General features: G+C 35.0%; 1 protein-coding gene across 2 annotated transcripts in view; it reads right to left on the reverse strand.

Moving 5' to 3' along the window:
- Positions 1 to 572: 572 nt before the first annotated feature.
- The window catches only part of LOC123312745 (vacuolar protein sorting-associated protein 54), a 24,363-nt gene continuing 13,404 nt past the window's right edge, over positions 573 to 11,531 (reverse strand). The window contains exons 3-8 of one of the 2 annotated variants that reach the window (XM_044897212.1): positions 10,015 to 10,317; positions 9,613 to 9,900; positions 7,314 to 7,343; positions 7,136 to 7,250; positions 951 to 1,230; positions 573 to 899 (exon numbers count right to left, since the gene is read on the reverse strand). In XM_044897212.1, the coding sequence (XP_044753147.1) occupies positions 690 to 899; positions 951 to 1,230; positions 7,136 to 7,250; positions 7,314 to 7,343; positions 9,613 to 9,900; positions 10,015 to 10,317 (1,226 nt within the window). In that variant the 3' untranslated portion in view covers positions 573 to 689. Of the gene's footprint in view, positions 900 to 950; positions 1,231 to 7,135; positions 7,344 to 9,612; positions 9,901 to 10,014; positions 10,318 to 11,531 lie in introns of both variants that reach the window. The other variant, XM_044897211.1, reaches the window with a different exon arrangement.

Raw genomic sequence — 11,531 nt, forward strand, 5'->3', positions numbered from 1 at the left:
GTAATCCTTCTACAAATATCCCCCGTAATTTCTCCACCATAGCATTTATTTTATATAATGAGTTTCGGCCACATCAATTCAATACAAACGATTTCAGAGTCTGAACGATTTGTATTCATGAAAATTGAATTTCTTTGCAATTTGCCTGTTTGTACAGTTTGTTTTTATTTCGTCTTTTTGTTGGTTTATTCCCGATAACGCGATGCAGCAATGATGAATGAGTACCATAAAAAGGCTCTCGGCTAGTAGGTGCGTTTATTATTCTTTTCTGGCCTCGTTTCCTTTGATTCCAGAGTGACCACTTACCCAGACTAAATTGAGGTTGTTGTTCTTGTCTACTTAATTGAGTTTCCTTCGGCACTCCTATATCAGATTTAGTTGATGACATAGAACTTCAGTGATCTGATAGTGGCTTGACATCAGACTGAATCATTAGGTCCCAATCCTTGATTGTTTCTTTGAAGGTCTATGTCTATTCAACTTTCAAGCTAAGGACGTTATAATATCTCAAAACTCACCCCCTTCTCATTTATTAAATTAGCTACTTAGTCAACATAATGAGCTAAAAATTAAATTAACAAATCACTTTATTCATAATTACAATATATTACACTTTATATCACGTAAGCTAGGTTATCATCCCCAGCTCTTTTTTATATTATATTTTAATACTAGACATCCAATTTCGTTCATCTTTGCCATATGTCTTCCATATATTTATTCGTTAGAACTTCTGTAGGTAAAATATTCAACATAGTCATTGTTTGCAGATAAAATGTTATTTCTGTTGTTACAAGTCCATGCTGGGGTCCTCCATTATTTTGTATATTCAACCTTTTCAATTGTTCTCTAAGGGCGAATTTAAAGTTTTTGTGAACAATTTCATAAAGGTAAGTTACCTAAAAAGTTAGAATTAAGGATTTATATTTGACAAGAATTCATTTACTCACTTGCTCAACGGGTAATACTGAACTGACTGCTTCATGAAGCTTTATTATATGTCTTGATATATTTCTGAAAGCCTTTGAAGGAACTGGTGGCTTAGCATCCCATTTTGCCAGTTGATCATAAAGTAATGTGTCCATAATACTCAATACCTTAGTTTCGAGTTGTTGAATATGATTTCGAATATCTTTTTCAACGCTGTTCAAAGAGGTCAATGGATCATTCGATATTTCATTGAAGTGATTTCTGATGAAAGGAAGAATCCATAAAACTAGCTGCAAAGATCTGAGACAAAGAAAAGAACAATGATTATGGCCCTCTTTCGACGAAACTGATTAATGATGATTCAATTTGCTAAAACCGCATTAATAGACGAGTTCGAAATATGGGATTCGTATTGTACAAAATTGAGAAAATATGTCTGTTCCCGACATCCATAGGCCGCCTAGAAGAAGAAAGGGGTTTTCTTTCTCCTGCTGAGCCGTCCCCGTCGCGAAGTGTTTTGATGAAATTTTCGAAAACTCTATTCAAGAGAATCACGAAAAGGTGAGGGTGATTACGAGCCATCATTTCGGAAGCAGCCCTCGAGGTTATATTCTAGATATAGAATTTTATCAGCTGTATTCGGGTTCGGCTTTTGGACGGTCCGAGGATGGTTCTAGAACTGCGCAGAGGATTTAATACTAGGGCGCAAGAGTTTTGCGCAGTCCTAGAACAATTCTCGGACTGTCAGAAAGCCGAACCCGAATACGACTATCATCTACGTTACGGCCAACGTAATAACAATAGAATTGTATCAGACTGACCATATAAGGGGTGAGTCTTTGACTCTTCGAATATTTCAACAGTAGATTCTTGAGGTAAAAAGAAACACTTTTTTCCTTTACCAATTTCGGATATGGTTTTTCATTTATTTGATTAATCTTTTTCGAACACAATATATCACCCACGTCTTCCAGTTTTTACTTTATGACCATTACGTACCATAAAATTGAACCCAACTCTTGAAACTCAGTTGAAGACTATCTAATGAATACTTGAACGTTATGTAAGATAAAAGTATTCTTCATATTTCGCCGTTTTCGAGTATAGAGGTTCAAAAATTAAAGTATCTGTGAAATTTGAAAACTGTATACTTTGACTTAATACACTATAGAATCTACAACAGATATGTGGTGTCACAGATTTAGCTAGTTATTCTGAAGGTAATTTAACTTAAAATAGCTATATCTTTTTATCAGAGTCGAATCGAAAAAAAAATGGTATAGAAAAAGTGTTTCTTTTGACGTAAAGAATCTACTGTTAAAATATTTGTAGGAGTAGATGACTCACCCTATATAAAGGTCTGGTAATCTAGAGGGTAATCTAGAAATAGGAAACATTTACTAAAAGAGGAAGAAGGATAGAGGAAAGTTAAAGGCAAATAGCATCAGTTAAACAAAAAAAGAATTACAGCTAAAACTACGTCATGTCATATCTAAGAAAAATCGTAAACCAAGCTAAGGTTCTTGAAATCATTATAGAACTCTTTTTTGCTGTATTGATATTTACAGAAGTGTGTACATAGAGAATGTGCAATGGGTGGAAATATGAAATATCGCCAAGCGATGTCTTCCTGCCAACCCTCATCATCTCTGAAGTTTACCGAGTTGTGTAATTTCATGTACAACATTTCACTAATATTACTTTTATTTGTCAAGAATAGTGGTATTGTTAAAATCGAAGTGATGTTTTTCTTTACATGGCTTGTAAGAGCTGTTCTGTCTTCGTTACGTGGATTCTTCAGATCAGATTAATGTTGTTTAGTTCTTCCTTTCACATATTGTTTGGTCTGTTCTATATAGCACTTTTCACAGTCACGGCACGGGATCTTATATACTACCTCTGTTTGTGACTAAAGAGGGGTTGGATCCTTCGATCCTTGAGACGAATGAAAAACTTTTTTGTTGTACTCAAATTGTAAAAATCACAACGACAATTGTATTCTTTGAAAATCTTTTGGCCAGGTATAAAGGGAAACTTACAGTGTCTACTAGCACTCACCTCAACATCCAACTCAACATTGGAATTATCTTGTACACTAGTCAACTCTATTTATATTTATGATCTTATTAATGAAGTAGTGATGCTACGTAAAACTCGTTCAATTCAAATCATTCATACTTCAGCCATTTGTGCTTTGTTTGTGTTTGTAGAAAATGAGGATGGAATGATGGATAGTTCTAATTCTAAACGGAGATAACTCCCGATAACGAATTCTCAGAAACAGTTTTTAACCGATTATATTTCTGACCGGAAATGTTTATAGGAAGGTTATACACGGGAAAAAGAAAAAAAAAAACTGGAGTGAAATTTCGAATGTTTTTGAATTTTTATGTCGGCATCTTCAATATTTATGTGATCCCATAATATAGCATTGGCCATATCCATAATTGGAAAAAGAAATTGATGTGAATAGTGATTCTGACATGTCGCAAATACTCAAATCAAAAAACTCACACTATCAATCACACAACCAAAACATCAAAGATTATAGAGTAGAAAGATAGGAAACGAAGCGACTAGAGTGATGTGAGCGCCATCTGTGTTTCAAATGTGTTTTTAAGGCCCTAAGACTGGTTAAAATATCAATTCGAGGGACATATGGAAATTTGCGAGATGTCAGAGTCATATGGCCATTTTGATCAAACAATGAATGTTTTGATTCTTGTATCCATAGACAACCTCGTATCGCCTTTTGTTTTTCGAGCCCGTTCTAGTTGCTGATTATTGAAATTTTTGTCTAATTTCTTGGCGAAAACCTCAGAATATCGTTCGAAAATTATTGTATGGTGAAGAACTGTGGATCAAATAAAACGAATTTTACTAAGGAAAATGGAAATGTAAGTATTAAAACTGCTAACATGTGACTCGGTCATTCATTGATTTTTATTTTCAATGCTACAAAGTGTATAAAATTTTCAGGGCGTAAAGGCCTGCAAACACTACTGACTACACCAAGTGCAATGAACATTTTACTACAAGTCGATTGAGAACTGTTCATCCACGTAAATTGTTGTATGCAGCATCCCTTACATGAAGGGCTCATTTAGGGGAAATTATGACTATTACAAGTCCATTCAAAGATTCTCAATATATTCAGGAATGCAAAAGTTTTATGGATTTCGATTTGGGAATCGGGTGACTGTTGTTTGGAAAGTCAAAGTTTCATGAAACCTTCTGTGAATGTTCATTCGTCAATCAATTCGTATATTGTGTCATAAAGAGACCATACCATGAAGAAATCATGAAAAAGCAAGAAGAAATTAAACTGACGGGCTTGAATACAGATCTTGTATACCTCTGTAAGGTTCATTTGTGGTTCTGAAAATTTTGTGAATAATATGTAAGTAACGGAAATGTGTATCCTATGACGGTAAATTGAATATAGGTTCATATCAATTTCTGATATAATTTGTACAAATTCAACTCAGTTTATTAATTCAAAACGTTTTCACAGAAAAAACACCTTTGACGTAACTATAGCAGATAACCATGTACTCTTGTATCCTAGTCAAAGCTCTCTTCGTTTTCCATAATTTCAAATTTTTGTAAATTTATAGATTGCAAATAAAAATTTATCACATCCAACAGCGAATTTCATTGATACCAATCGATTTCAAACAATGTTCAGATGAAAAATAACATCCTGGTCACAAAACAAAACCATCCTTTTGTTTTGTCGCTCAGGATGTTTGTTTTCTGGTTTCAATAAGGTCAATATTGAAATTCAATACAAGGAATATAATTCGAATTTCGCGCCCCTCAATTATAAAAAAGAAAACTGTTATTAAACAGTTTTTCTGTATTGATAATACGTTTTCAGCGCCATCTCATTGTCAAATGTGTTTTCACTGGCCAAAATGTAGTCGGTTTTTAGTACTAGCGATATGAGGGCGTTTCCTATCTTTCTACTCTATAATCTTTAGGCCTTAAGCCTGTTCTGTCCCAGAACAGATTCCGTGAATTTCTCCGGGGACCGTGGCGAAACCTGCACTCGTCACCACTCCTTCAGTAGCCTGATGGAAGTAGAACTCCACAGTTTTTCTAGGCTCCTTGGTTTGCTTTGGGTTGAAATTGCATACTAGGATCCGTAAACCAGTCTCCTGAAATACCACCTCAAGCATGCTTCGCACAATCCGCCAATTCAACTGGTCCAGTCCACATCCGAGCTTGGGAACACCCAACTCCAAAGCGGTGAAGGTCTTCTTTCAAGCTATGCAGTGCCGTCCATAGATTCTGATAGGTTGGCTTCTGATAGGAATGTTGCTTGGTGACTAATAAATCAACCGATCTTCAGCCTTCAATTTCAAAGCTTTTCCGATTCTTGGCTGTTGTCGCAATAGTTCTTTTTGACGTCCCAATTTGTTTCTGAATACTCTTGCTATTCCTTTGCTCATATGAAGGTCGTTCGCTACACAATGAGCGAGAGAGTATTCCTTAGAAACGGTAAAGAGTCTTGATGTACTTCCTGTGTGACGCCGAACCGTGCAACGCGTGTCTCACCATAGCAATCTATAAACTTTTGGTAATCGCTGCTACCTTGTATCGAAACTTCCACAAGACGTACTTCTTCATCCTGCGCGTACGGGGCTAATCGCTTGAAATGGACGACCTTCGGTTTTCCTCTGGGGAGCTTCCTTATCCTGTAAACTACATAATTTATCCTCTTGATAACTTCATACAGTCCTTCCCACTGTCTCTACAGCTTAGGAGAAAAACCTTTCCTCTTATGTGGCCACACCAGATCTCCAGCGGTGAATCCACCTTCAACATCCGTGATGTCGTAGCGCATTTTCCTCAGGTCACTTGCTTGCTGCATTTGATTGCGCACCTTGTCATGAACGTAATCCAACTTGTTCCTCAATTTACTAACGTAGTCCTTCCCAGCTACGTCTTCTTCAGGCTTACATCCAAACTCGAAGTCGCAAGGCAGCCTTACTTCTCGGACGAACATTATACTGGATGGAGTTTCTTAGGTAGATTCTTGAACCGAAGATCTATATGCCATGGTAAATAGATGTAAATATTCATCCCAGTCCCGCTGGTGATCAGAAACTACTTTGGCTAGATGTTTTCCCATGGTCCGATTCATTCTTTAGACCATGCCGTCTGATTGTGGATGAAGAGGTGTAGTCCTTGTTTTGTGAACTCCCAATTTCCTGCATACTTCTTGGAATAACGTCGACTCAAAATTTCGGCCTTGATCACAATGCAGCTCTAGAGGTATTCCAAATCCGCAGAAGAATTCTTTGACCAATTTACCAGCTACCGTACTTGCTTCTTGATTAGGAATACCGTAAGATTATTGCTAGGATTCAAAAAATAATAATAACGAATCCATAATCAATAGAGCACATAAGAGATATGGTTATATTGGTGATACCAATCTAGAAGAAGTGTATGATTCTCGCATTAAGAGTGGCCAGCAACGGAATGCGGAAAACTACATGGGAGTATGGAAGTGAATGGTGATTGAAACAAACACTTGGCGATTTAGCGAGATTTGTGCAACAAGTAGTGGAAATAAATACAAGTGTATAAAAAATTACTGTGTGTGGTGAATACTGTAAATATAGAAAATAAATTAAAATATCAGTAAATTGGATAATTCAATTGAGGTAAAGGTACCAATGCTAGACATTATAAGGAATATGGGAACTTCAAATGAATAGAATGATTAATTTCATTAAAACGAAATATTTACAACTCTTCATGTAGGTACAGTGCCCTTACAAAACTATGTTCTGTAATACAATCGAGGAAAATTCACATATTTTCAATTGAAATAACTTTTTTTAACTCTTTTCAAAAGAACTAATACAGATATGACAAAAAAGCAAATCACACAGTTGACATACAAATTGATATTAATCGAACTTTAAAGCACATAGCTTGAGAAACTCTGTTGGCAGAATAAAATTACCCCACAAGATGCATCAAACTTTTATCGTCTTCGTGGTCCATCAAGGGCTTTGATTATTTGAGATTAATTTATTTTACTCACACCTCACCTATGATTACAGCCTCGAAAACAAAGTTATTCCTATTCTAAGAATTTTTTTCCTTTAGTGTCATCCTTTTTTTCACTATCGTGTATTGGAGCCTTTACCTTAACCGAAAACGTTACAAAATAAACGATTCTTCTTACCTCGAAGTGAGGGCCAAATTGGTACTTGTTATGGTTTTTAAACCTGCAGTTTTTAAGGCTCCGGCTCCTAAGACTAGCTGACAGGATCTGGAGTTGAACATTCTCAAGAGTTCGGCTAAATTTTTACCAATTACAGGAGCTAGTAAGGTTAATTCATAACCACATATACAATACTCACATACAATCCTCAATAAAATGAGCACTGTTCCTTGAATAAAAATATAAAAATTAAAATAAGATAAATTTGAAACATGCATCACACCCTTAATACAGGGAGATTCAACAGTGATCGATCGGTCGATAGACCGTAGAAATTTTCGGTCGTTCAATAGCTGGTTAACTCGACCTAACTAGAGTTTTGCTTAATCCAGTGATTACGAACTGTCAAGCTGTTGTTCATTCATAGGTTAGGTGAAAACCGCTAGTTTTCTTTGATTTAAGTTAACCATTCGAAAATGAAGGTTTAACTGATTAATATCTAGTTTATAACGTTTTGACAGAACGAAATAAAAGAGTCTTATTTGTGTTGTTTCTTGTTTTAGAGGATGATGAAATATTTAGGAACTGTTCCACTGGTTGAAAATGAGATTGGTTAATAAATACTGGCGTTGTCTTGCGAAAAAATTTTCCTCGCTTTTCCTTCACTCTATTGAAGAAAAGCAAATGCTGACCATGGTTTCGGTCTCATTTGACCAATAATTTATTTTACCGCTGGCATAATTTCTGCCGTGATCTGAACGTGTTCCCAGACTTCTCAATTCGTCACACGCATGTTGTTCGCAAAGCGAATCGGCGTACTGAATTAGAGAAAATATGGGACATATGCTATTTTCTTCGTGTGGGTTTCTATCTGGAGGGGATTGAATCGGATATCGTTTCATACTAGGTGGCGCTCTGTGTTACTGTATAGTACTAAGTAGCGCTTGCCAGTATTGCATAGGAGTCCATCAATTCCAAAAGTTCTCCATCGGAGAAACAGCTATGTTGCTCTGACGAGGTCAAATGGGCTTGTTCAATTCAGATCGTAACACTTATAAATTTTATATCTCCAACGGTTGCAGAAATACCCTTAGGGAACAGCGAATTTGATGCACTGTACTTCGAAAGAAAAATAATTGAGCGGAAAGGTATTTCAATCTGCAATGAATACGAGAAATTGACGAAAATAGTAAAATGTTGAAAAAGTGTCTTCATACTTGTCGTGTGGAATTTTCTCCGTACAAAGTAGAGCTTTAATTTTGGCATATGTTGCAAGTCAACGAATGTCTTAGCCGACTAGTTTTCTTTTTTGACTAACGATGAACAAAAATAGGCAATATTCGAAATTTTACGAGGGATTAGAATAAACCATAGTATTAACGGTGTTCGGATAACTTCAAGTTATACAACTAACGCCAATGATAACCTATTATGCTTTCGAAAGACGTAGATACATCTCTCAAACTCATGAGCGTAACGTTCGACTGGGCATTCAAGAGTGAAAATTACCAATGACGTGTCGTTTTTGCACCTCAAGGATTTTTATTCGATTTTAACGGATTTTATCGTATATTTTTTTGAAGGAACGAAACATGGCATGATGGTCATAGATGACATTACGGGCATATTCCGAAGGGAATTTTTTAGAAGGTTTAACGTATTTTGTTTTTTAATCGGCTATACTAAATTTATGTAGTTATTCAATTTAATGAGTTGCATTTGCGAAAGGAGTTTATGTACCGAACAGATGTATCTATCAATAACAAAATATCCTCTAATATGGTAGATCTTCCGGCTAAAAAGTCTCATACTGTTATGGAATAATAAGATATCTCGAGTTATTATCAGAAAAATAACTGTTTCAAATATTTCGCTATATCTTGGTTTATTTTCTAGATAATCGAAAAATCCCAAAATATTATTTCCAGTAATATTTATGTCTTATGTGATACTCATAATGGTTAATAGAAATTAATTACCATTTCGGAGATAAAGCGGAGATTTTGTGTTTTAAATGGGACACTATATTTTTCAACGCAGTTTTTTAGTCGCAGATTTGTCAAAAAGCATCTCATCACAGGTTCTCCAAAAATGTAATCTGTTTCTTCATTCTTGAGATGGAACACTTTATATAAATATTTTTGATTGGTATTTCTGATTGTTACTTAATATACGCATGGTTAGGTTAGGTTAGGTTACATTTTATATAAATATTTTTGATTGGTATTTTTGATTGTTACTTAATATACGCATGGTTAGGTCAGGTTCTGAAATTTTGGTTTTAAAAAGGTAGAATATGATTTATCAATGATGATATTTACGGAATGGCGAAGCCTGCTGATTATCTTATTTCAAATGTATAAACTAATATCATGATTTCATCTAACAGCCAAACTATCTAAAATAAACCCTGTTCTTTTTCAGGAACCAATCGAGAAATTCTTCGGTTGTGAGTGAAATTGAATAATAACTAGTAAAATACATGAGAACCTACATACCTACTGTAACAAAGTTTTGATTGTCCACAAAAAGGGAATTCGATATTCTGTTGTTAGTAGAAATTCCACCCTCTTCCTGATCTTTGGACAAATTAGGAATCTCTTTTATAATTCCACTTGAGGCAATTTGAATGACTAGATTCTGAAATTCCGAAGGAATTTCAGCTGGTTTCCACCTCTCAGCATCCAACAGCATTGTCAATTTGTTTTTACGCTGAGAATGGAATTTATTGACATAGTTTCCTGCTTGAATCTTGAAAGCTGCTCGTAATGCAGGACTCTGTTTTCCTAAAGACAATGTTTTCGTTTATTTATTGATTTGGACAAAAATGAAGTCCAAGTCTTATCAATGCAGAAATGAGAACTAGTTCTAATGTGAAATTTTGAAATTAAATCTAGTACCTGAAATTTCTTCACAGAACTTTGTGAATATATCAATGGTTTGGGAAAGTTCCAATATTTGGTATGATGTTAAAGGCCTTTGGTCTGAATGTGTTCCGATTATAGCCGCTAACCTTTCATTACAGTAATCACATATTGAAACCAACAACTCTTGCAATTTTCTTCTTATATTCTTATGATCTTCTATACTCAGGAATTTATCAACAAAACCATTAGGGGTTTTTGATGACAGTGCAACAACACTTGAATCAGCAGTCTCCTGGATGATTTCTATTACTCCGAATATTCTTCTTAGGAGTTTTTCTGGAACAAGATTGATAATGATATGTTAAAATAAAGTGTCATATAAGAGGCCAGCCGTGAACATTGCAGCATGCGGTGATCACCCGTCAAGAACATGATAACGCAGAGATGAACTAAAAAAATTTATTTCAATATTAAAGTGTTCACTTTTGACCGGTGAAAAATATGTATGTAATATAATAGTTCTCAATTTAATACATACTACATATTTGTACATGTGTTAGAAACAATATTTTTTATAAGAGTGACTAATTTTTTTTCTTTTCTGCCAGACTATTTGCATCAATTGAGCTTTTATAAGGTAGGGGGTGAACTTAATTGTTTTCTGTTGGATAACGCTCTTTCTGAACTTTGAGTTAGTCTAGTTGAATCTAGTTGTCTTAAATGATAAGGGGTATTATCTAAAACTACGACTGAAATTTTTTCTAATTTGGTAAGTATACCGTCGAACCATTTTTCAAAGAACAGACCATCCATTTCTTTGTGAAACGAAGTTTTTTTTTGGATTGAAAAGTCCAGAGTCCAGCATTTAAAAAACTAGTATCAGTACCAATATGGCATACTATCATTCTTTGCCCTTCGCCGAGAAAAAATATGTTCATGTCATTCGAAAAATAATGTTGCAATTATTTTCCCTTGAAAGCAAGTTTCACATAACTCTGATTACTCGATCAACGATTTGATAATCATTCGATTTTCAGAAGGAAATCTTTGATACTTTTATATTTCTGCATATATTGGAGAAGTAGCAGTAGGGAATCATTTAATGGACGTATATACACTGCGCAAAAAAATTAACGCACATTATGGAAATCTCAAATTTATTCTACAACTGAAGGTGTTCTCAATGATAATCATTTTTATCAGAATTATGCATGCATATGTTATCCACTTTCAACGGTTTTCTTCAATACAGATGTTTTTTCCCAGCAGGAATAAAAAAAGATGATATTATCAGATTTTGAATGTATTGGCTCCATTCTAAAATCAGTTGTTCTCGATCAATTCTAGTGATCAATAGTTTTTCTTTCGTTTGATTTTCTACACTCGATCGCTATGCAACGCGAAACACCAATTTGACCCAAGAGGAATGTACCCAAGCGGTAGTTTTGCGAGAAGAAGGGTGGACATACACAAGAATTGCAGAAAGGTTTGGTGTTTCCCATACAAGTGTGTCCAGAATGTTGCAGCGATTCAGGGAGACAGGTATGAAT

This window comes from Coccinella septempunctata, chromosome 5, assembly GCF_907165205.1.
Source record: "Coccinella septempunctata chromosome 5, icCocSept1.1, whole genome shotgun sequence".
Taxonomy (NCBI): domain Eukaryota; kingdom Metazoa; phylum Arthropoda; class Insecta; order Coleoptera; family Coccinellidae; genus Coccinella; species Coccinella septempunctata.